Source organism: Acanthochromis polyacanthus, chromosome 4, assembly GCF_021347895.1.
Source record: "Acanthochromis polyacanthus isolate Apoly-LR-REF ecotype Palm Island chromosome 4, KAUST_Apoly_ChrSc, whole genome shotgun sequence".
NCBI lineage: Eukaryota > Metazoa > Chordata > Actinopteri > Pomacentridae > Acanthochromis > Acanthochromis polyacanthus.
Genome location: NC_067116.1, coordinates 5,471,506 through 5,498,151, shown reverse-complemented (window position 1 = coordinate 5,498,151; position 26,646 = coordinate 5,471,506). Strand labels below are relative to the sequence as shown.

At 39.1% G+C, this 26,646-nt stretch overlaps 1 protein-coding gene across 1 annotated transcript; it reads left to right on the top strand.

Annotated features, from left to right (window-relative positions):
- The first annotated feature begins 1,699 nt into the window (after positions 1 to 1,699).
- LOC110967798 (vitellogenin-2-like) lies at positions 1,700 to 24,398 on the top strand. Its single transcript, XM_051947413.1, has 34 exons — positions 1,700 to 1,739; positions 3,354 to 3,374; positions 3,493 to 3,641; positions 4,424 to 4,675; positions 4,766 to 4,927; positions 6,128 to 6,276; positions 6,361 to 6,511; positions 6,597 to 6,754; positions 10,389 to 10,554; positions 10,635 to 10,757; positions 10,957 to 11,184; positions 11,281 to 11,498; positions 13,570 to 13,667; positions 13,753 to 13,877; positions 14,268 to 14,369; positions 14,476 to 14,595; positions 14,676 to 14,883; positions 15,667 to 15,745; positions 15,844 to 16,029; positions 17,430 to 17,574; positions 17,678 to 17,894; positions 19,453 to 19,961; positions 20,035 to 20,079; positions 20,194 to 20,262; positions 21,087 to 21,293; positions 21,373 to 21,515; positions 21,754 to 21,889; positions 22,067 to 22,196; positions 22,276 to 22,459; positions 22,547 to 22,641; positions 22,733 to 22,839; positions 23,716 to 23,878; positions 23,965 to 24,126; positions 24,214 to 24,398. The coding sequence occupies exons 1-34, from the start codon at positions 1,700 to 1,702 to the stop codon at positions 24,318 to 24,320; spliced, it is 5,154 nt and encodes a 1,717-aa protein (XP_051803373.1). The 3' UTR covers positions 24,321 to 24,398.
- Positions 24,399 to 26,646: the final 2,248 nt, after the last annotated feature.

Sequence of the window (26,646 nt, the reverse complement as noted above, 5' to 3'; positions counted from 1 at the left end):
CAGAACTATTCGTCAGTGCATTTAGTAGCTTTCAAGTTCATGAATTTCACTTCATTTTAAAGAAAATAAACATATTTCCAAGAAACTAAACAACTAAATGATACTTTTATTGGGAGATATTTAAAAACTTAAAGGAAAATGAGTGTCGGGGTTAGTGGGAAAATGTTTTTTTTGTATTTTCACTAACAGATATGAGATTAAATCTGTATAAATATAAACTTATTCAGGTTGCAGTCATTAAAAGTCCTTAAAATTCACCGTTTGTCTTCTGTTCTCATCTATAAATGCATTTGTTTTGTGTTTTTCAGCTGTTAAAGTCTCTGCAGGACAGAATCAGATTCTTCATGTGACTTGATTTTAGTTCAGTTTTATTCGTAATTTGATGATTTTAGAACTGAGGGACGCTGAGAGTCGAGTAAACAGACGCTGGAGAGACATTGATCCCTGAAACACGACGACCGGTCAGGACACGACGACATTTCAGCAAATTATTTCACGCAATCGTGTCGTGTTTACTCAAGAAAAGGCTCCGAGATAATATTTGATCTTAATAATGATTTTAACGGTGACTTTATTTAGGGAGCACCTTTAAAAAGAAGAGTTTATAAACTTAGGAAAAACATCAGTAAAAGATTCTAAAAATAAATGAGCCCAACAACACCCAGATAAAATAATAAAATACCACATCCAGGTGACGGAGAGAAAAAAGAAAAATAGAGTAAAATTATAATAATAATAGTGGATGACATTTATATAGCGCTTTTCTATTAAGGGCTACTCAAAGCGCATACAATGAATCCATTATTCATTCATTCATTCATTCTCACTCTGTTGGTGGTAAACTACATTTGTTTTTCAGTTATATTAGTGATATGAAATTTAAAAAGCAATTACACCATAAAAATTGACCACAAAAATAATAATAATAAAAATTTCTTAAATAGAAAAAAACTAAAATTTAATGAAAAATAAAGACTTGTTGTTAGTAGTTTAATAATTTTTATTTATATTAGTGAAATGAAATAAAGCAATGAGACAATTTTAAAAATAGACAAAAATAACAGTAATAAAAAATTTAATCTAAAAATAATAAAAAATAATAAAAAATAAAGACAATTCATTAATGGTTTAATGTTTTTAAGTTATTTTACTGAAATAAAATAAATAAAGATATTAGATCATAATAATAGCAATAATAATAATAATAATAATAATATATTTAAAAGATTTATGTGGAAAAAATACAAACTAAATTAAATTAAATCAAATTAAATAAAAACTATTTGATAATGGTTTAATGTTTTTCAAGTTCTATTAATGTAAATTTATCTTGAAACTGAGCGTCCTTGGCCACAAAAAGAAGGTGGATAAATTCAGCTGCTGTTACTGCAGGATGAAATCTAACTAATTTATGTATTTTTAAAATAAATAAAAGTGAAAAAATTTGAAAAAAGTCTACAATTTACTTCCCTTGTTCAAAATGTGTCACGGCGGATGAGAAAAAAAACCCTCTTAGTGTCTGAGAAGTTGGGAAATCAGGAGTCAACATGTTGGTTTGTTTGTCTGATCTGGATGATCGGGGCACCGTAACACCAACGCCGGCTGACATCTGGTTAATCATATATTGTGATTGGCAGCGGAGGCAGAAAAGCGTCTTTAAAAGGCGGCGTTGGGCTGCAGACGTCCTCATCCACCAGCCATGAGGGTGTTTGTGTTGGCGCTCACTGTGGCCTTCGTCGGTGAGTACGACTGCATGCCGTTAAAACTCAGCGAAAAACTCTTTTATCTCAGAGAAATACATTATCTGCAAGGAACTGGAACTTTACGCTCATTCATTACACTGAAAAATAATGTTTGCGCTCAAGAAAAGTTTTAAAAAATGCAGTTTTACCCCAATATGTTTGAGATTTTCCAGTGATTAGGAGCATAAACACAAGTTTTTGAACTCCAACTACAGCTTCCTTGTCATTTTAAAGACATTTTTGGTGTTTGGTGCTAAATTTTCATTTTTCTCAGCATATTTCTTTAGTTTCTTTTAAATTTTAAAATAACAATTTGTTCTACTTTTCAATAGTTAAGATAAGAAACTTCATATTTTCAACCAAAGGTGAAGACAATGAAGCTATCGAGCTGATTTTATTATGTTAGCTCAACTTCAATTAAGTAATGCACACATTTTAGTTTAAATTATGCACAAGTTTTTAAGTTCCAACTGCAATTTACATGTTATTTACAGGGAATTTTAGGTGTGTTGTACAAAATTATCATAAGTATAAGCAATGTTTTGGGATTTCAAATTTAAAATAACTCGGAAATGTAGTTATCAAGCACGTTTTATTAATCAGACAATTTATTAATAGTTTAATGTTTTCAGTTATATTACTGACATTAAATAAAAAAACAAATAAAAAATATAAGATGACAAAAATAACAATAACAAAAACATTAAGATTAAAAATTATAGTTAAAAATAAAATAAAATAAAATATGTTTTCAGTTTTTCAGTTATATTAGTGAAATAAAATAAATAAAGAAAATTTGATGATAAAAATTGATAATGAAATAATAAAAAATGTGAATAAAAAGAAACAAAAAATAAAATAAAATAAAATAAACAAAGACTTTTTTTAATGGTTTAAGATTTTTCAGTTATTTTAGTGAAATGAAATATATAAAGCAATTAGATGATAAAAATACACAACAATAATGTTATTATTGGAAAATAAAATTTAAAAATCCTACTTAAAAATGCAATTAATTAAAAATAAAGGTGGTTGAAATAAAATAGACACAATGTAAATAGGAAACAACAACAACAACAACAACAACAATAATAATACTTAAAAATCATAGCTACAAATAAAACAAAACAAAATTTTATTTTATTTTATTTTGTTGCATGTTTGTTTTATTTTTAAAATCATGGCTAAAATGAAATAAAAAATAAATAGGTCAGTTATTTTAGTGAAATCAAATAAATAAAGCAATTACACGATGAAATTAGACAAAAATAATAGCAATAGAAAATAAAAATGAAAAAACATGCATAAAATGTAATTAAAATATAGATTATTTGTTAATAGTTGAAATGAAATAGATACAGAATTAGACAAAAAAATAGACAATAATAATAACAATAATTATTATAATTATAATGATAATTAAGAATCATAGTTAATAAGAAAATAAAAGTAATAAATGATTGAATGTTTTTCAGCTAAATTAGTAAAATGAAATAAATAAAGCAATTAGATTATGAAAATAGACAATAAAATATTTATGTTTTATTTTTTAAAATAACTCCATATTGTTTCTGAAACCCAAATGAATATTTTTTTATTTCTGTTTTTCAGCCAGCAGCCAGGCCAGCCTTGGTAAGTTCTTGGAAATGTTCCTGCTCTCTGAACTGATTTCTTTAGCTGGGCGTCCAAATACTTTTGTGTATGTACAAAGTGCAATGCAATGAAATTAAATTCACTTCTGTCATCGCAGCTCCACAGTTTGAGCCTGGAAAGACCTTCGAGTACCGATATGAAGCTGTTGTGATGGGCGGCCTGCCTGAGAAAGGCCTCGCTCGGGCCGGAGTCAAAATCCGCAGCAAAGTTCAGATCAGAGCAGAGGCTGACAAGTTTATCCTGAAGGTAAAAACCGTTCTGGAGCATCGATACGATCCCATTATAACGCTACAAGTCTACATGTTCATTTAGCTTTTATCCAAAGAGAGAAGATCCAACACCGGCAAAGATCTAATCAGGAGAAAACAACCTGGATTATTAACCGAGATGTAGCATGAATGTCTGAAGATAAACCAAAATAACCAAAAAGAAACCCAAAAATCATCAGAAAAAGACAGAAAACAAACACCAAGATATGCAACCTGACTCCAACCAGGACTTCCACAGTGAATGCATAGTCCTGACAGTGAAGCACGGAGGTGGGAGTATGATTTTATCCAAAGTGAGGTCCATCTCAGAGTAGAGCCAACACCATCAAGGATCTAGTCAAAAGGAAACAACCAGGATGAGAGCCATAGAACAAGTTCTAGTATGATAATAGGACCTTGGTGTCGACAGGAAGTGCAGACGTAAGCGCAAAGGTGTTCAGTGAAGAGCTGGTTTTAGTCTTTTCTTAAAGACTGAACAGAGTTTGGTAACTGGTTCCACCACCGGGGAACCGAAAATTAGAAGAGTCCAGCTAAGGACTGGCCTTGTTGTGGTGGTTGGATCAGGAACTTTTGTTAGGAGGAAGGGAGTGTAGACCTGGATGAGAGAGTTCAGGTAGGAGGGAGCTGTTTCCATTGGAGTTTAGAATTGAGTGTCAGAGATTTGGAAGCCGGTGAAGCGATCTGAACAGCGGGGTGACATGAGCTGTCTTTGGCCAGTTGAAAACCTCCCCCATGTGATTCTGATCCAAACTCTCGCAGGTCGTCGGACCAGAGATCTTCGAGTACAGCGGCATCTGGCCCAACGACAGCTTCAGCTCGGACCCCAAGCTCACCTCGTCGCTGGCTGCTCAGCTCAAGACGCCCATCAAGTTCGAGTACACCAACGGCATTGTCGGGAAAGTGTTTGCACCAGCCAGCATGACCACCACCGTCCTTAACATCTACCGGGGAATCCTTAACGTCTTACAGCTGAACATCAAGAAAACGCACAACGTGTACGAGATGCAAGAGGTACAAAAGAGGGGAAAAAATCCATTTCCACAGAGTTCTGCTCACAAAACCACCACGAGTCTCACCAACGTTTCATTTTTATGCCAACAGGCCGGCGTCCACGGCATCTGCAAGACCCACTACTCCCTGACAGAGGAACAGGAGATGAACCGCATCCTTCTGACCAAGAGCAAAGACCTGAGCCAGTGCCAGAGCAAGATCTATGAGGACTTCGGCCTGGAACATGCAGAGACTTGTGTTGAGTGTCGAGCTGTGAGTGCAGATTTCTCTCATTTCACACTTTTATTTCTTGCAGAATGGAACTCTGCAATAATGAACAAGCAATTCATCTTAAAGTCTCTACACTTTGATTATAAGATCCTTTAATTAATTCATAAAGATCCTTTAAGTAATTCATAAAGATCCTTTAATTAGTTCATAAAGATCATTTCACTGGTTAATAAAGATCCTTTCATTGGTTTATAGAGATCCTTTAATTAGTTCCAAGGATCCTTTAATTAATTTCCAAAGATCCTTTTATTGGTTCAAAAAGATCCTTTCATTGGTTTATAAAGATCTTGTAACCCTCCTGTTGTCCTTATTTACGGGCACCAAAAAATATTGTTTCCTTCCAGCAAAAAATTCCCCAAATTCCTGAAAATATGCAAAACCTTTAGGAATAAATTCAAATAATTCCTTAGAAGTTTCCCTTAAAACTCATATTTAAAAAAAAAAAACTCCCCCAAATTTGGCAAGAAAATTTTTGTAAATATTATCAAAAAATTTGTAAAAATCTTCCAAAAAATCCTAAATATCTAAAGTGATTACATATATATCAGTAAAACTTTTAATTTTTTCTTTAAGAACATTCACAAAAAATCAACCAAAATCCAGTGAAATTTGCTGGATTTTGCTTGATTTTTATGTGAATGTTCTTAAGAAACTTTTTTAACATTTCTTTTATCCCACCAAAAAAAGGCTCAGACATTTCCCAAAATGTTGAAAATGTGGAGATCAGAAGTTTCACTGTGAAAATATGTTTTTATTTCAACATTTTCAAACTTTATAACAGGCCAATTTTGACCCGCAGGACGACACGACGGTTAATTAGTTCATAAAGGTCCTTTAATTAGTTCATGAAGATCATTTAACTGGTTAATAAAGATCCTTTATAAAAGTCTTTATCCTACAAACACACTCATAGAATGGATCCTAGTTTTGTAATTAAACCTAACATCAGAAGGTTACAGTGTTCTGATGTTTTTAATCTATTTTTTCCGGCGCTCCTGCTGTCAGATTTTTAAAATCTGTTTCTTTATACCAATGTTAGAGAGAAACACAAAGCTCCAAATGGTGTAGATAGTTCACATTTACATTTCTGTTTTTCACTCTACTCTGCATGTTTAATTCCAAACCTTACAGTCTGATGGATTGACTCCTGGTTTGGTGACGTTGTAAGTGTTTATTTTGCAGAGCGGAAGTGCCCTGAAGACAGCTGCTGTCTCCAGCTACGTCCTGAAGCCGACACCCAGCGGCTCCCTCATCATGAACGTGACCGTGGAGGAGCTCGTCCAGTTCTCACCCTCCAACATCCTGAGAGGCGCTGCTCAGATGGAGTCCAAGTAGGAGCTCTGAGTTTAACAAAGAAGAAGTGATTCCAGCATTGTTAGAACACTGCGGACTGATTCATCTGTGTTTGCTCTCAGGCAAATTCTGATCTTCCTGGATGACAAGAACGTCCCGATGCAGAACCCCCCGGTCGAGTATCTTCACCGTGGAGAACTGCAGTACCAGTTTGGCAGCGAGCTCCTCCATATGCCCATCCAGCTCCTGAAGATCAGCAACGTTGAAGCTCAGGTGCTTTGGAGGGCATCCCCTCCAACTGTACGCTATTTTTCTGTGGAATTCATTCTGTAGCTGAAGGTGCTTCGTGTCCCCGCAGATGAAGGAGATCCTGGGACATCTGGTCGCCATGAACGCCCCCAAGGTCTCCGAAGACGCCCCGTTGAAGTTCATCGAGTTTATCCAGCTGCTGCGAGTGGCCAAACCGGAGAACATCGAACAGCTGTGGGAGCAGCTCCAACGCAAACCCGAATACAGGTAAAGAAAAATAGGCCCGAAAAATGTAAACACAAGTAGAAAAATATGAACTAAAAACATAAACATAAATAGATAAATATGAACGAAAAACATAAACAGAAAAATATGTCCTAGAAACAAAAAGATGAGTTTAAAAAATTAACTACAATCTTAAAAAAAAGTCCTAAAAATATGAACGGAAGTAAAAAAATTAAAATTCTGTTCAAAAATTCTAAACATAAGTGGAAAAATATGTCTGTAAAATATAAAGATATGTAGAAAAATACTTCCTGAAAAAAAAATATTTAAAAATATCTTAAAAATACAAAAACAAGTAGAAAATTCTGTCATAAAATGTAAACATAGGTAGAAAAATATATCATAAAAATATTTCTTTGTTTTTAACAGTATGGTAAAAATACAAACAGAAGTTGAAAAATATGTCCTAAAAATACAAAAAGTATTTCTTAAAAATATAAAGATAGGTAGAAAATATGTCTTGAAAATATAAATATTTTAAAAAATGTCTTAAAAATATAAACACAAGTAGAAAATTTTGACCTAAAAATGTAAACATTAATAGAAAAATGTGTCCTAAAATATAAAAATATGTCTTAAAAATATAAAAATATGTATGAAAAATATGTCCAAAAATATTTTTTAAAAAGTGTCTTAAAAATGTAAACATTAGTAGAAAAATATGTCCCAAAAATATATTTTAAAATGTGTTTTAAAAATATAATCATTAGAAGAAAAACATGTCCTAAACAGATATATTAAAAAATCTTAAAAATGTAAAGATAAATAGAAAATATGTCTTAAAAATACAAACATGAGTAGAAAATTTTGACCTAAAAATATAAACATAAGTACAAAAATATGTTCTAAAAATATTTTTTAAAAATATATGTCTTAAAAATCTAAACATATGCAAAAAAATAAGTCCTAACGATATATACATTAGTAGAAAAATATATCCTGAAAGTATTTTACAATGGCCTAAAAATATAAACAGAAATAGACAATTATGTCCATAAAATATGAAAAAACATGTCTTAAAAATATAAACATAAGTAGAAACACTACGATGTAGCCGCAAGGGGACACAAGCCAGTGTCTTATTGTGCCGGTCCCAAGCCCGGATAAATACAGAGGGTTGTGGCAGGAAGGGCATCCGACGTAAAATTTTGGCCAAATCAAACATGCGAATCAAATGTATGACTTCCATACCGGATCGGTCGAGGCCCGGGTTAACAACGACCGCCATCGGTGCTGTCGACCTACAGGGTGCCGGTGGAAAATGGATGACTGTTGGTCAAAGAAGGAGGGGAGGAAGGTGTGTTCGTAGGAAGAGAGAGAAGAGGAACACCAAGAGTCTAGGACTGAGAGTAGGGACTTTGAATGTTGGAACTATGACAGGAAAAGGTAGAGAACTGGTTGACATGATGCAGAGGAGGAAGGTGGACATACTGTGTGTCCAGGAGACCAGGTGGAAAGGTAGTAAAGCTAGAAGTTTAGGAGCAGGGTTCAAGTTGTTCTATCATGGTGTAGATAGGAAGAGAAATGGAGTAGGAGTTATCTTGAAGGAGGAGTTTGTTAGGAATGTCCTGGAGGTAAAAAGAGTGTCAGATCGAGTGATTAGCCTGAAGCTAGAAGTCGAAGGTGTGATGTTCAGTGTTGTTAGTGGGTATGCTCCACAGGTAGGATGTGAGCTGGAGGAGAAGGAGAAATTCTGGTTGGACCTTGATGAAGTGATGCAGAGCATCCCTAGAAGTGAGAGAGTTGTCATTGGTGCAGACTTCAATGGGCATGTTGGTGCAGGAAACAGAGATGATGAGGAGGTCATGGGCAGGTTTGGTATCCAGGAGAGGAACGCAGAAGGACAGATGGTGTTTGACTTTCCAACAAGGATGGAAATGGCTGTAGTGAATAGTTTCTTCCAGAAGAGGCAGGAACATAGGGTGACCTATAAGAGTAGAAATAGGAGCACACAGGTAGACTACATCTTGTGTAGACGGTGTAATCTGAAGGAGATCAGTGACTGCAAAGTAGTGGTAGGTGAGAGTGTAGCCAGACAGCATAGGATGGTGGTGTGTAGGATGACCCTGGTGGTGAAGAAGATGAAGAGGGCAAAGGCAGAGCAGAGGACCAAATGGTGGAAGCTGAAAAAGAAAGAGTGTTGTATGACTTTCAGGAAAGAGTTGAGGCAGACTTTGGATGGTCAGGAGGTGCTTCCAGATGACTGGACAACTACAGCAAATGTGATCAGGGAGACAGGTCGGAGAGTACTTGGTGTGTCATCTGGAAGGAAAGGAGATAAGGAGACTTGGTGGTGGAATGAGGAGGTGCAGGAGTGGATCCAGAGAAAGAGGTTAGCTAAGAAGAAGTGGGACACTGAGAGGACTGAAGAGAGTAGACAGGAGTACAGGGAGATGCAGCGTAAGGTGAAAGTAGAGGTGGCAAAGGCCAAACAAGGGGCTTACGATGACTTGTATGCTAGGTTGGACAGTAAGGAGGGAGAGACTGATCTGTACAGGTTGGCAAGGCAGAGAGACCGAGATGGGAAGGACGTGCAGCAGGTTAGGGTGATAAAGGATAAGGATGGAAGTGTGTTGACAGGTGCCAATAGTGTGATGGGAAGATGGAAAGAGTACTTTGAAGAGTTGATGAACGAGGAAAATGAGAGAGAACGAAGAGTAGAAGAGGTGACTGTTGTGGACCAGGAAGTAGCAAAGATTAGTAAGGATGAAGTGAGGAGGGCATTGAAGAGGATGAAGAGTGGAAAGGCACTTGGTCCTGATGATATACCTGTGGAGGTATGGAAGTGTCTCGGAGAGGTAGCAGTAGAGTTTCTGACTGGGTTGTTCAACAGGATCTTAGATAGTGAGAAGATGCCTGAGGAATGGAGGAGAAGTGTGCTGGTGCACATCTTTAAGAACAAGGGAGATGTTCAGAGTTGTGGCAACTACAGAGGAATAAAGCTGATGAGCCACACGATGAAGCTATGGGAAAGAGTAGTTGAAGCTAGACTAAGGGCAGAGGTGAACATCTGTGAGCAGCAGTATGGTTTCATGTCAAGAAAGGTTCTGCTGGAGGTAGCAGAACTGAAGATGCTGAGGTTCTCTTTGGGAATGAGCAGGATGGATAGGATCAGGAATGAGTACATCAGAGGGACAGCACATGTTAGAGGCTTTGGAGATAAAGTCAGAGAGGCCAGACTGAGATGGTTCAGACATGTCCAGAGGAGAGAGAGTGAATATATTGGTAGAAGGATGCTGAGTTTCCCACTGCCAGGCAGGAGGCCTAGAGGAAAACCAAAGAGGAGGTTTATGGATGTGGTTAAAGAGGACATGAATGTAGTTGGTGTGAGAGAAGAGGATGCAGAAGACAGGGTTAGATGGAGGCAATTGATTTGCTGTGGTGATCCCTGAAGGGAAAAGCCAAAAGGAAAAGAAGAAGAAGTAGAAACACTACAAGCATAAATGTAAAATGTTTTTTTCCTAATAAATAAGTGCACAGGGTAATAAATAGTGTGTGACTGCACACTATTTATTGTAGTTATTGCACCAAGTTTTTGCACATTATTGAGTGTTAACTCCAGAAATGAGTTTCAGACTAGAACCGTGAATCAAACCCGTAATGTTGGTGGTTCCAGGTACTGGATCCTGAGCGCCATCTCCACCATGGGAACTCACTCCTCTTTGAAGTTCATAAAGGAGAAGTTCTTTGCCAACCACCTGACTCTTTCTGAAGCTGCCTCGGCTCTGCTCTCAGCTCTGCACTCGGTGTCGGTCGACATGGAGTCCATCAAATTGGCCAAGGCAAGGCGATGGTCAAAGTTTTCTGTGATATTTGCAGAGAAGGAAATGTATAATGACTTCTTTATTTTCAAACTCCTTAGGAGATCATGATGAGCGCCACAATCCAGAACACAATGGCTCTACGCGAGATCATCATGCTGGGCTACGGTACCCTGGTTGGCAAATACTACGCAAAAAACCCAACTGTCCAACTTAATCAAAATGTATGTATTACCTGTTCATAGCTTTAATAAAGGGTGTAGAAAAGTGAACTGTAATTTCGAATAATTGATCGTAAATTTTCAAATTTCCCTGTTTTGTTAAATTGCAGATAATAATAATAGATAAATCACAGTAGTAGTATGATTAGTAGTAGTATGCATTTACTGTATTTAAATGAGCTATAATATTATTGTTTTACAGATTACACAGTATATCTACGACTTTGCTACGAAGGCAGTCACTACCAAGAACTATACGGACCTCGCTCTCGCCCTGAAAGTTCTGGGTAACATCGGATATCCTGGTAGTGTGAAGGCCATTCAGAAGAACATCGTCAGTTTTAGCAAATCTGCTGGCGATCTGCCTCTCAGAATTCAAATCGAGGCCATTCTTGCTCTGAGGAACATCGCCAAAAGGGAACCCAAGCAGGTGACGCCACGTTATTTTCCTCACGTAACCTTTGGAGGACTCGTGTTTTTATTTTATGTGCGGTTGTGCTGATAGTACTCGTCTTTGGCCACTCAGGTCCAGGAGAGGGTTCTTCAGGTGTTCATGGACCACAAACTGGAGCCAGAGCTGCGTATCGCCGCTGCCATCGTGCTGTTTGAGTCGAAGCCTCCCTTGGGTCTGGTTACCATGATGGCCTCTTCTCTGCTGAAAGAAAGGAACCTGCAGGTCATCAGCTTTGTCTACTCGTACATGAAGGCCATGACCAAGAGCACCATCCCTGACTTTGCTTCAGTGTAAGAACCTAAAAGGATCTGCATGTTTCTTTTGTTTATGTAATTTCATAGAACATAACACACATGTATAAAATACCCACACACTGTTGCACCATCATAGATCAAATATTTACTAAAATAACAAAAATAATAATTAAAGCGGCAAGCAGCGTTGGTCCGGTCCTCGCATCCTTACTGATCAGCAAATCCAAGCCACTAGGTGGCGCTGCGAGTGGTAGTGCATTTCCACCTATGTATGTCATCAGGGCTGGACTCTGAGCACACATGTAAAATTTGAGGCAGATTAGAGCATGTACAGGCTAGTTACACAGCATTTCCTGTTCCGTGGCGAAACGTCGAAATTCTCGGGATTGTCATTTCCATGCCCTCAGACTTCTGAGAAGCATTTTCATAACTTTTGATCACCCGTGACTGGTGTAAACCCTGGCCAAATTTGAGCTCTCATAGGGTTACCCTGTTTGAATTCATAGCTTTTGAAAATTTGCAAAAATTGCTCCAAAAATCGTCCAAAATATGGTACATAATTCAAAATGGCCGACTTCCTGTTGGGTTTTGGATATTTGTGCAAGAGGCTTTTTTGTATGTCCTGACGTGCTACAGCTGTGTACCAAATTTCGTAGCTGCAGATGAAACGGGGTTCGGGGGCTGAATTTTCATAATATTGCAGGGGGCGCTAATGTGCCATTTTGCCACATACATATATATTTTCCTTTAAATATCAAATATTTTGCTAGTCTTGATGTGTGTGCAAATTTTCACGCGTTTTCAAGTATTGTTAGGGCCTCAGAAATACATTTCTTTCGTCCGAAGAAGAAAATATAAGAAAAAAAGCCTACAGGTTTCAACAGGTTTCTTGCAATGTTGGTGTTTGGACCCTAATTAAAGCTGCAAGCAGCACTGCAACAGACCCTCACACACTCATGCATGTTGGAATGTGGGGCACGTCGAGGTGTTGAGACTTACTGTAGCTGACTAATTTCAAGGATTACAAAGTTTCTAGCAAAGCTACATGCAAATATAATGTCTGTATCTTCCTGTTACCATCAGATGGCACTATTTGTCCAGCATATGAAGTTTGGGCCAGATTGGATCATGTGCAGCTGAGATATAAACGCTTCAGTTGTCGTGGCGAGACATCGGAATTCATCATCATTCTCATTAACCATTTATACCATAGTATTATTACTCTGACAAGGAACGCATTGGAGGAGCAATTTTTGGGTTATTTTGAACAATGTTTTTAGTCACACTGGACTCGTTTTTGTCATTTGGAACAACTTTTGATAAATTTTGAATGATTTTTACTCCGCAAAGAAACGCGGCGAAGTTATGTGATGATCGGTGTTGGTTTGTCTGTGTGTCCATCGGTCTGTTAGCAACATTACTCAAAAATGGATTTGGATGAAATTTTCAGGGAAAGTCAGAAATGACACAAGGAACAAGTGATTAGATTTTGGCAGTGATGCGGCTTATAGTCTGGATGCACAAATTTGTTAAATATTTCTGTATCACTGCAAAACAGCGGCATGGCGTCACTGTAACCATGACAACAAGCGAACACTACATTGATTGTGATCCTACTACAAATCCACCGCTGTGGACTTATCAGAAATGTTACAAGGAACAATTGATTAAATTGTGGGGGTGTTTCTGAGTCCCACCAATTCCCGCCGGCAACTACATATTTAGGTCACGCCATTCGGTAACCGTACATAACGTACACATGCAGAACACGCGCCTGTGGTCAGAGCAAGCTCATTTTGTTTGGGGGTCCATCTATATTAAATAACCACATTCTATGTTGCCGTCATCTCTAGTCATAAATAGCTAATAAACAAATGCTGTATTTCTGAAAATACCATATGGGGGAATGAGTAGTCTTGGATGAGGGACTGCGCTCTCTCTTTTCTTGTTTGTTCTTGTGCCTTCAAACAAGCTTCATTCCAGTCTTCCTCATCAATATCCTTCAATATCCTAGTTGTTTCATGAGCAGCTGATGAATTATAGCATTTAGATCTTCACGTCTCTTCTCTTCTCTTCTACTAAAAAACCTCTGATGTTGTGCTTTCAGTGCTACAGCCTCCAACGTTGCCGTGAAGATGCTCAGCCCCAAACTGGACAGACTGTCCTACCGCTACAGCAGGATGTTCTACTATGACAACTACTACAGTAAGAGATGAATGGATGTATTCCACCATCCCATATTTCAGATCGATTCGAGTGTTTTGACGGTTTTCCCCCCGTCGTCCTGCAGGTCCCTGGATGATGGGAGCTGCCGCCAGCGCCTACTACATCAACAACGCTGCAACCATTTTCCCGACAGCCATCATGGCCAAAACTCGTAGTTACATGGCCGGAATTTATGCTGATATTTTTGAGGTATGACAAGAGCACCTCACATAGTAGAGAGTGTCAGATGATGCTATTTTTTGTGTGCAATTCATACAAACAACGGAACAAAGCTCTTGCAGGTTCTTGAAGACGCTTCACCTCTCATCCAAGAGGCTTCTTCAATTCTGGATGAGAGGGGAAACAGCTTCAAAAACCTACAAGAGAAGTTCAGTTGATCTCTGCTGAAGCTCCCACGATCACCTTGACTTGGTTGACTGAGAATCAGCAGTTGCACTTCCAATCCAAGTTTCTGCCATAGTTGTTGACCTTCAATTAATGCTAATTTTGTGACTACATAAGCCTTGCATATCTTACTGATAATTTCAAGAACACTTGTCCAATGCATTTCCAACATTTTTTTTCTGTGTTTTGTTGCAGGTTGGAGTGAGAACTGAAGGAATCCAAGAGGCCCTTTTGAAAGGCAAGAACATCCCAGCGAATGCAGACAGGATCACCAAGATAAAACAAGTCGTAGCGGCCGTAAGTTCTGTCGGGGAAACTCAGATTTAAGAACAGAAATACGGGCGTCCTGTTTTCTTTGTGAGGGCTGGTGTTTTTCTGACTGGCAGTTTCCTCCCCGTTACAGCTTCAGAACTGGAAGAAAAATCCTTCAAGCAAGCCGCTGGCCTCCATGTACGTCAAGTTCTTTGGACAGGAAGTTGGGTTTTTGGATGCCGACAGAGCCATCTACCAAAAGATCATTGAGGTGATGCGTCTTCTACCGTTTAACAGGACTTCTGTGTGGGCTGAAGACGTGGTGTCTCAAGAGTAATGTTCTGTTTACAGCATGCGAGCATAGCTGACATTCAGGGTAAAGTGAGGAGTGTTCTGAACACTCTGTGGGACGGTTACACAATGAATTGGAATTTCTACAAACCGATGCTGGCCAAGGAGATCCGTCGCATCCTCCCCACCAGCACTGGTCTTCCCATGGAGCTCGGTTTCTACACCGCTGCTGTGGCTGGGGCATCTCTTAAGGGTGAGTTTCGCTGCTGTGGGTTTGTGAACGTTATTTCCACTGATGATTTGGCTCATTCCAGAACTGGAAGACATTTGGGCTTCAAATGTTTGAAAAATTTACCTTCTCTTTTCCAATTTTCTGCTCCATATTGATCAATAATAGGTATTGATAATATGAGGTAGAGTGAGACATTCAATCAAGGCTGACAATGGGATGAAAATATGAAAAATAGAAGAGAGGACACAGCTTTGCTCTGCCCATTCTTTAGGAAAACTGTTGGATGATGGAAACAACAGAAACAAAACAGAAAACACAATAAGCAAGGCATGAAATGACAAAAACAGCACATTAAATGACAAAAAACAAGACAGAAAATGAAAAAACAAGACAGAAAATGACAAAAACAAGACACAAAATGACAAAAATGAGGCATAAAATGACAAAAACAAGACAGAAAATGACAAAAATGAAGCATAAAATGACAAAAACAAGACACAAAATCACAATAACAAGACACAAAAGACAAAAACAAGATGCAAAACGACAGAAGGGAGAAAGAAAATGACAAAAACGAGACCCCAAACAACAAACACCACCAACAGGTTATGCTAACGTTGTTGATTCAAAAAAATGTTTCCACATCCACAAGAAACATGAATGAAAAAAGTAAAACAAAAAAAAGGAGATCTAAATTTCATTTCAACTGTTTCATTAGAGATTCAGTTTGGTCTTCAGGGGGTGGAACAAGAGAAAAATGGTATTTTAGGGGAACTCCAGGCTTATTCTGTGTTTGTTTTTCACCAGTCTCCATGAGAGCCACCGGACCCGTCCAGCCTCAGACCCTCATGCAGCTTATGGACACCGACATCAGAGCAACAGCTAACATCACCCCAAGGTAACTCAGCCGATTCCCCGGCTCCTTCCCATTGGTTCTACGTTAAAAACTGAAAACGTGTTCGTCGATTCCACCTGAAAGTCTTCTGTCCCTTGCAGCTTCTCCATGCACACCTATGCGGTGATGGGGGTGAACACGGCTTACTTCCAGGCCTCGCTGCTCTCCAGAGCCAGAGTTCACACCATTCTGCCCAGCAGCATCGAGGCCAGCTTAGAAATGATGAAGGGTTACTACAAGATCCAGCTCCCGTCAGTTCAGGATATTTACAAAATTGCATCTGCAAGGTAAGCACCCTGCAAAATAAAACTCCATAAAAAGAGGGTTCAAATCTGCCACAAAAAACACGTTCAACGACTGCAAAAGCTGTGAAAATAACAACGAATATCAGTAAAATATTGATGTTTTTAGCTACTTTAGATCTAGTGAAACAGTGTACTTTTATGGTCACACATTGTAAAAGAATTTGTAAAAATACAGATTTATGGTGTGGACGTTGTTTACAGTTTTGCCATTTTGTTTGTTTTTAAATCTTAAAATGTTCTGGATTTTTTTGTGATTTTAATCAATATTATAATTGAACAAAATAGGGAAAATCTGTAAAATAACAGGTAATTTTTTAAACCTTTTTCAGTCTTTAATATTGTTTTTTTTTCTGATTTATATACAGTAAAGAGATTAATGTGAAAAAACTGATTGCTTTTTGTAAAAACAGACTTTTGGTGTGAACATTATTTACAGTTTTGGTCTATTTTTATGCTTAAAAATGCAAAAGAATAATTAAATTAATAACAAAACATTCTATATTTTTATCAGATAACTATAATTTAACAAAACAGGGAAAATATCTAAAATAACAGGTAATTTTTTTAATGATTTTTAAATGTTTTTTGCTTACAATTTTTCAATCCCTGATTATATTCTATTGTTTCTTATATTTTATATTTATATTTGTAAAACAATTATAGATTTTTGGAGTGGACAATATTTACAGTTTTGGTTTATAATGCAAAAAATTAAAATTAAAAATTTTGTAATTTTACCAGATAATAACTGTAATTTAGCAAAACAGGGAAAATCTCGAAAATGACAGGTAGTTTTTTTTTAAATTAATTGTTTTTTAACAACTTTTCAGCCCTGAATTCTACTCTTTTCTCTTTATTTTTGAATAATTTTTGCCAATTTAAATATAGTAAAACAGTTACAGATTTTTGATGTGGACATTACTTAGAGTTTTGTCTATTTTTAATGCTTAATAATGAAAAAAAAATTAATACAAATATGTAATTTTTCCAGATAAAAACTGTAATTTTACAAAACAGGGAAAATTCCTCGAATAATAGGTAAATTAATTAATTAATAATTTTTTTCTTTCAAATAATTGCAAACATCTGTAAATTACAGATTTTTTCTGATTCAAGTACAATAAAAATGGTTAATGTTGTAAAATAACAGGTTAGCATTTGTAAAAATATAGATTTTTGATAAAGACATTAATCACAGTTTTGGCCTTTTTTGGTTGTTTGCTTTTTAACAGTTTTCTGTTGTTTTTCTCTGTGATGAGATATTATCTGCATTTAAACAGAACATTGAAGACGTAAAATAAAAATAGTTTTGTTGTTTTTAACATTCACGTCATTAGTTGACATGTTTTAAAAAATATTTTCGGTTTCTTTTTCTCCAACAGCCTGGAGACGTTTGCTGTTGTGAGGAACGTGGATGACCTCGCTGCGGCCAAATACACGCCGGTGGTGCCAGCTAATGCTACAGCTCGGCTGTCCAGGCCATCTTCAAGGATCTCCAGGATGGCGTCCTCCCTGGCTAGTGGCATGGTGAGTTCAGCCCATCGCCGTTTCTTCTGTTTCTACTGTTTCTACTGTTTCTACTGCTCTTTTCCTAAAGTCCCTGTGGTGAACCTCTGCCATGGTTCTACAGTCAGCGTCGTCCAAAATCATCCCTGATGATTTGCCAAGAAGAATCTCCAGGAAACAGAAACCCTTCAGACCCTATAAGAAGAAGATGTGCGCTGAAAGTGAGACCTTTGGACTGAAGGCCTGCACCGAGGTGGAATCCTACAGCGCTGTCTTCCTCAGAGAATCCCCGCTGTACGCCATCATCGGAAATCACACCGCTCAGGTTAAGGTTAAACCAGGTAAGTAGAACCGGTTTATCCATCCATCCATCCATCCATCCATCCACCCATCCATCCATCCATCCATCCATCCATCCACCCATCCATTATCCATCCATTATCCATCCATCCTTCCTCCATCCATCCATTATCCATCATCCATCCATCATCCATCCATGAATTCATCCATTATCCATCATCCATCCATCCATGAATTCATCCATTATCCATCATCCATCCATCCATGAATTCATCCATGAATCCATCCATTATCCATCCATCCTTCCTCCATCCATCCATTAGCCATCATCCATCCATCATCCATCCATCCATTATCCTCCATCCATCATCCATCCATCCATCCATCCATCCATCCATCATCCATCTATCCATGAATCCATCCATTATCCATCCATCCTTCCTCCATCCATCCATTATCCATCATCCATCATCCATCCATCCATTATCCTCCATCCATCCATCCATCCATCATCCATCCATCCATGAATCCATGTATTATCCATCCATCCTTCCTCTATCCATCCATTATCCATCATCCATCCATCCATTATCCTCCATCCATCCATCCATCCATCCATCCATCATTCATCCATCCATGAATCCATGCATTATCCATCCATCCTTCCTCTATCCATCCATTATCCATCATCCATCCATCCATCCATCCATTATCCATCATCCATCCATCCATCCATCCATGAATCCATCCATTATCATCCATCCTTCCTCCATCCATCCATCCATCCATCCATCCATCCATCCATCCACCACTTCATCCTCATTAGTGGGGCTGGAGTCTATCCCAACTGACTTTAGAGTCACCATTTGGATCATTCCAGAATTGAAGGACATTTGGGCTTTAAAATGTTGGAAAAATATAGCTTCTCTTTGACAGTTTTCTGCTCCATATTCATCAATAATAGGTAATAAACTATCAAAGGCTAGATTGGCTCAGCTTACACATCAATGGTAGCATTTTTATTTCATGTTTTCTGTGTTGTTTGCTAACCCTACTCTAATCACAGTAACAGGGTTGCTAATCCATGCTAATATTAGCTTTTTCTCAGCAGTAGAAGCTAGATATTTAGCTAGCTGTTACTGCTGACCAAGAGGACAAACTGACTGATGGAAAATATGGAAAGTTTGGTCATCAGGGGTGTGGACAACAGAAAAATGGCCTTTTAGGGGGAACTCCAGACTCATTTGATATTTTAAAGATATTTTCAAACATTCTTTTCTCCTAGTGTTTTTCGATTTGGTCTCAAGACAAGAACATTTGCACAACAACTGCATGCTTTAGTATTTCGTACATGCATTATTTGAAATTTGATGGGTGGGATGCATGTTTCTGGACTGTGGGAGGAAGCCAGAAAACCCACCATGCACTGGGAGAACATGTAAACTCCAAGCAGAAAGATCCTATGAAGGCCGTGAGCCAGGGATCTTCTAGCTGTTAGGCGACAGTGCTAACCACTGAACTACTGTGCAGCCCCCAGTTCAACTCATTCAACTAATTTGTAGGAAATTGTGGAAAGTTATTTATGGATTTGTTTATCAGCTCGAGGACCAGTCGTCGAGAGGATTGCATTTGAGGTCCAGGTTGGAGAGAAAGCAGCAGAAAGGATCATTAAAGTCATCAACCAGCGCGAGGAGGAGGAAACCCTCGAGGACAAGAACGTCCTGCTGAAGCTGAAGAAGATCCTGGTTCCTGGTCCGAGTAACAGCACGGCCAAGTCCTCCTCCAGCTCCAGCAGCTCCCGGTCCTCCAGCTCCAGCAAGAGTGGCTCCATCTCCAGCTCCATCTCCAGCAGCTACAGCACCTCCCTCTCTAGGTCGTCCCAGTCTTCCTCCTCCAGGTCCGTCTCCTCCAGGTCCATCTCGCGGCCCAAAAGCAGCGCGGTCAAGGTCGGCAAGTCTGGTCCAAACAGCAAGAAGTCCAGCAGCTCCTCTAGCAGCGCCTCCAGCAAACGTTCCAGCAGCTCCTCCAGCGGGACGTCCAGCAGCCAGTCGTTGCTCCAGTTCAGCAGTCAGTCCTCCAGCTCCTCCAGCTCCAGCACCCTGTCCAAGGTGAGCCGCCGCCCATCACGGAAAGATGCTTTTCAGAGGATGTGCAGGAATTAATGATGCTTTTGCTTTGCAGCAGGAACTGTATCTCCTGAAGTTCAAGAAGAACCACGTCCACCATGTAAGACATCGGCAGCAGCCATGTTACAGCTGAGCTCATAAGTTTACATATCTGTGATCATTGAAAAACTAAACGAACTAAAACAGACTAAATGTGTGGTTTTTCTTTTTACAGCATAGAGCCTCTGCAAACAGGCAGGACTCCCGCAGCAGTGCCACCAGCTTCGAAAGCATCCAGAGCAAGGTGACAATAAAACAGTCTTTGGTCGACATTTCACCAATTTTTAAGGATCTAACATCAGTAGAATTTGATGTGAGGAAAATTTGACCAAACAAGGTTCCATTTTTTTGCTATTTTGATTGAAAACTTGTCTAAAATTGTGAAATTATTAGTCCTTGAAAATGAAAAAAAAAACTGCCAAATTTTCAATCTAAGCTGGTACTGTGTGTCCATAAAGTTCCTATAAGTATATATGTGTATGGATGGATTCACATTTCTACTAAAATACAGTCTTTGGTTGACATTTCACCAACCTTTAAGGTTCTAACATCAGTAGGATCTGTTATTTGGAAAGTTTGACCTTCTTTTTTTGATATTTTGACTTGAAACATGTCCGAAAATGACAATAATGACCAATTGTTAGTCCTCGAAAATGGAAAAAAGTGCCAAACTTTCAATCCAGACTGGTGTAGTGTCTCCATAAAGTTCCTGTAAGTGTATATATGTGGATGGATCCATATTTCTACTAAAATATAATCTTTGGTCAACATTTCTCCAACTTTTGTGGCTCTAACATCAGTAGAATTTGATGTAAGGAAAATTCGACCAGAGAAGGTTCCATTTTTTTTTTTTTTTTGCTATTTTGGCTAGAAACATGTCCAAAATTGTACAATAATGGCAATAACGACCAATTATTAGTCTTGAAAATGGAAAATAAAGGTGTCAATCTTTCAGTGCAGACCAGTATTGTGTCTCCATAAAGTTCCTGTAACAAGGTGACATTTACAGCCTCGTATATTCATCTAAACTTTCATGTAATGACAATAATCTCTGCTTTGAATCTTCAGGCCAAGTATCTCTCTGATGTTGTGCAGCCCTCGGTCACCATCCTCCTTCGCGCTGTGAGGAGCGGCCACAAAGACCAGGGCTACCAGGTCACTGCTTACCTGGACAAGGCAACCTCCAGACTTCAGGTTATCTTGGCCAACCTGGCTGAGGGCGACAAGTGGAGGGTCTGCACCGATGCCATGAAGCTGAGCGATCACAAGCTGATGGTGAGGATTGTTTTTAAATCAACCAGCTGCTGGAAGTTAGTGAGATGCTTCATGATTAACAGATTTGTACTCCTCGTAGGCGGCAACCACCTGGGGCATCAAGTGCAAACAGTACATGACCCAGGTAACTGCTGAGTCCGGCCTTGTGGATCAGATGCCTGCAGTCCGCCTCAAGTTGGCCTGGGAAAGAATTCCACGGCGCATCCAGCGCTACGCAGAGAAGTAAGTCAGTTAAACAAAACTGGAAAAATCTGTAGAAAAACAGGTAATTTTGAAAAAAACATTTTTTCAGTCCTTAATATGCAGACATAGAGAATCGACATCCTCTGTCAGCACTTTGATCGAAAACCTTCCCATGTATCCTGTGACATGGGAAGTTTCTCTGTCAGTTCTAGCAAGTTAATGAGTTAATGTGACTTTTACAAGATTCTTACAACCCGTAATGAATCCATCTTTCCAGGCTCTACAAGTACATGAGCCGCATCCCTCTGGAGACCCAAGTGAGCAAAGCAAAGATCCGGAAGGCAAGGCAGGTCTCGCTGACTGTAGCTGCTGATTCTGAGAAAAGCCTGTATGTGGCGCTGAACACTGAAAAGGTGCGCTCCTGTTTAAAGTCTTAAACTTCATTGTCAATTCTGCCATATGTACAGGACATAGATGGGATATCTCTCATACCCAAAACATGCAATGCACAGTGGAAAAAACCAAGACAAAGACGCTAAGAAGCTGCTTGTGCTTCCTGCTTCCTGACTGTTTTTACTTTCCTACCACAGAGGACCTACTACAAACATAAAGTCACCCTGCCTTTCTATTTGCCCTTGGGAGAAACTGCTGCAGAGCTGGAGGCCTATCAGAGCAACTTTACAGACTCGATGTTCTACATGTACACCAAGGCTAACACAGGTAAAATAAAACATTCAGTCCTCAGTCAACATTTCACCAACTTTAAAGACATTTAAGGCATTGTTTCTTTCCTCACCAGCTGAGTGCACCATGATCAGCGACACACTGAAATCGTTCAACAACAGGAAATTTAGAAACGAGATGCCGCACGCCTGCTCCCAGGTCGTGGCTTATGATGCCACAGAGGAACACAAATTCATGGTTGAGCTGAAGAAGAACCATCCAGAGGACCAGTACCAGATCACTGTGACGATTTCAAACATGTAAGAGTATCTACATAGATCTCGACTGTGGTAAAATTCTAGACCTATTACAATTTTAAAATGCTGACTTCAATTGTTTTTTGACAGTGACATCGATATGTATCCGAAGGACAGTGCTATCAAGGTGAGGATTAACAGAACAGAAATTCCCATCAGCGATCGGCCATATGTGGACTCAACAGGTACTTTTATCAAATCTAACTAAGGCACCGTCTGAGATGATACAACTAGTTGAGTTTTGAGAAATCACAAACATCCTTGCATTCATTTCAGGCACAATTCAGATCAGGCAGAAACGTTTCGACAGCATTCAAGGTATCGCTCTCATCGCTCCCGAACATGGCCTTCAGCAAGTCTTCTTCGGTTACAACATTTTCATGGTGAGACAACAAATCCAATTAAAGTTTCAAGCAGCGTTGGTCGGGTCCCCACATCCTTGCTGGTCAGTGAATCCAAGCATGTCCACCAGGTGGCACTGCGACGGAGAGTGTATTTCGGCCTATGGCCTTTTTGACGACGACCTATCAAAACTGTCCAGCAGGTGGCACTATCACTGTGACTGTATATCGACATATGTATGTTATCAGGGCCAGACTCTGATCACACATGTAAAGTCTGAGGCAGATTGGAGCATTTACAGGCCAGTTACACAGCATTTCCTGTGTCATGGCAAAATATCGAAATTCTGCTGGCCAGCATTTCCACACCTTCAGACTTTTGCAGAGCATTTTGAAAACTTTTGATCACCTACATCTGGTGTACATCCTGACCAAATTGGAGCTCTGCTGGGGTTACCCTGTTTGAGGTTATAGCTTTTGAAAATGCGCAAAAATTGGTCCAAAATATGTTGCATGATTCAAAATGGCTTACTTCCTGTGGTGTTTTTGGTGTGGTTGTCACTTACATTTTTGTGCATTGTGACGAGTTCCTTATAACCTACCAAATTCATAGCTGTAGGTGACACATCCTGGTCACAGAGCCTGTTTGAAATTTTCCAGGTGGCACTATTGAGCCATTTTGGCTCTCACCTACACAAGTTCCATAAAATATGAAATTTCCCGCTGGTCCTGATATGTGTGCAAATTTTCCACACATTTTCAAGTATTTTCAAAATTGCAATTCCAAATCGGCAGAAGACATAAAAAGAAGAAACCCGTGGGTTTCAAGAGGGTTCTACACCTCTTTAGTGCTCAGTCTTATTCCTGAATATTTACTAACCAACAAACCGCCATTAAAACGTTTGTGATTTTTTTCAGATTGAAGTTGTAGACTGGATGAGAAAGGTCTCTGGAATATGTGGAAGCCCCGATGGGGAAATCAGACAGGAGTACAGGAAACCCAGTGGACAGAGGACCAAGGACCCGGTCAACCACGCTCACCATTGGGTCCTACCTGGAAAGAGCTGCCGTGACGTCTCTGGTAACTGTCAGAACACCAGCTGCGTTCAGGGTGGCAAACTGCGTAAAAATGATAAATATAACAGTGTGGTTTTCACACATTTCCAGAGTGTTTTGTGGAGCGTCAATCCGTGAAACTGGAGAAGCAGGTCAGCCTCCACGGCCAGCAATCCAAATGCTACTCTGTGGAGCCAGTTCTTCGCTGCCTGGCAGGCTGCACTGCACTGAGGACCACCAACGTCAGCGTTGGCTTCCACTGCATTCCTGCCGGTGAGTCTGCAGGAAAACACAGCCGAACGCCACCGTATCCGTTGTTTTGTGCGGCCTCTAACTGCCCCGCTGTCCTCACTGTTGCAGATTCCAGCATCCCCCAGGGTCTGAGCACCATCTCCGAGAAGAGCATCGACCTGATTGAGATGGCCGAAGCCCATCTAGCCTGCCGCTGCACCCCTCAGTGCGTCTAATCTCACCGGCTTGTTACGTTTTATTGTCGGTCTCATGCAAGTCTTGTTAATCACTTTGTTTGAACTGTAAACTTAAATAAATTGAAGAAGCATATGAAATTTGTGTGGAGTGGTTATTTACAACTAATTATCAGTAACACAAATGGAAAAGTTCTTTGTATTGCAATCGCTTATGCTCATGATCTCATCAACTTTAATGAGCTCCAAACGGTCTTAAACCCAAAAACAAAAACTTGATGAAATGAAACTTAAAACATTGTTCAAAAGGACCTAAAAATTGTCCAAAATAACATAAATTTGTTCAAAATGACTCAAAGTTCTCCAAAAGGACCAAAACTTGTCCTAAGTGAAAGAAAAAACAGAACCTGAGCCACATAACCTAAAAAATTCTTCAAAATAAATCAGAAATTGTCCCAAATACCAAAAATTTGTCCAGTATGACTTAAAACATTTTTCAAAGTGACCAAAATATTGTCCAGAATAACATAAAGTTGTTCAAAATAGCTGAAAAAAAATTTGAAATGACAAAAACTTGCCTAGTGTAACTCGAAAAGTCATTAAAAATGACTCAATCCTTGTCTAAAAGGACAAAAATTCATCCTAAGTGACTCAAAATTCTCTCGAATAACAAAAAGCTGTTCAAAGTGACTTAAAACATTGTTCAAAATGACCTAAAATTGTCTAAAATAACATGAACTTCAAAATAGCTCAGAATTGTTCAAAAGGACCAAATTTGTCCAAAGTGACTTCATTCAAATCACCCCAAACTGTCCAGAAAAATATAAAGTTGCTCAAACTGATTTTAAAAAATGCCTGAAATGACAGAAACATGTTTAAAGTAACTTAAAACATGTTTAAAATGACCTGAAAATGTCTAAAATATTTTTTTTTCAAAATTGCTCAAAATTGTCCAAAATTTGCCCAAAGTGAAAAAAATGTCCGAAAGGACAACAACCTGTCCAACATAACTCAAAAAGTTATTAAAAATAATTCAAATATTGTCTACAAGGAAAAACCATCTCATAAAAGACCCAAAATTCTTCGAGCAACAATAATAATTCAATTATTATTCGAGCAATTAAAAACATTGTTTAAAATCATTTTAAAAATGTCCTAAATAACAAGAGTCAACTGGGTATTTAATGAATGTTGCTCTGCAGTTACACTTGATGGGTTTTCTGTGGAACATCTGGAAGAAATGCTCACCAAACAATGATCTTGAGCCTCACAGCTGGAGAAGACAATACAAAGCAGACATTAAGATGAGCAGAGACACTGAACTGACTTCTGACAATTTCCTTTCAGAATAGAATAGAATAGATTAGCCTTTATTGTCATTGTACCGGGTACAACGAGATTAGGATACCAGTTCCCATTTAGTGTCCACGCAAAAAAAAAAAAAACAACAGCAATAGACAGTAACAATTTAAAAAGAACAATAAATATATGTACACTAGGGCATAAATACAATAGCAGCAATGTCATCGGTATTTGTGTGGACGGAGGGGGTGAACAGGTTCAATTGGCTCTGTGATTGTTGACTCCAGTGATAGCTCTTGGGAAGAAGCTATTTCTGAGTCTGCTTGTTCTGGTTTTGTGTGACCTGTACCGTCGATCGGATGGCAGCAGGTCAAACAGATGGTTACCGGGGTGGAATGGGTCGTTGATGATGTTGCCAGCTCTGCTGAGGTAGCGAGAGTCGGCAATGTCCTCCAGGCTGGGCAGAGAGCAGCCAGTGATCTTCTGGGCTGTGCAGATGACCCACTGCAGCACTCTCCTGTTTTCTGCTGAGCACCCCACGTACCACGTCGTGATGCAGTAGTTCAGGATGCTCTCAATGGCGGCTCTGTAGAAGGTAACCAGCAGCTTCTTCTCCAGGTTGTTTTTACTGAGCACTCTCAGAAAGTGGAGTCGCTGCTCAGCCTTCTTCACCACCATTTTGGGGTTGGCAGTCCAGGACAGATCATCAGAGATCTGCACATCCAGGAATCTTGTGGAATGAATCCTGTCCACGCAGACCCCACTGATGTAGAGTGGGGACGGGTCTGCTCCGCTCGTCCTGAAGTCGAAGATGAGTTCTTTTGTTTTGCTGGTGTTCAGTTGAAGGTTGTTGACTGAACACCATGCAGTCAGTCTGTTTACCTCATCTCTGTAGTCGGTCTCATCCCCTCCTGAGATGAGTCCAACCATGGTGATGTCGTCCGCGAACTTTATGATGGTGTTCGAGAGATGGGTTGGGGAGCAGTCAGATGTGTAGAGTGTGAACAGGAGGGGACTCAAAACACACCCTTGTGGGGAGCTGGTGCTGAGTGTGATGGTGCTGGAC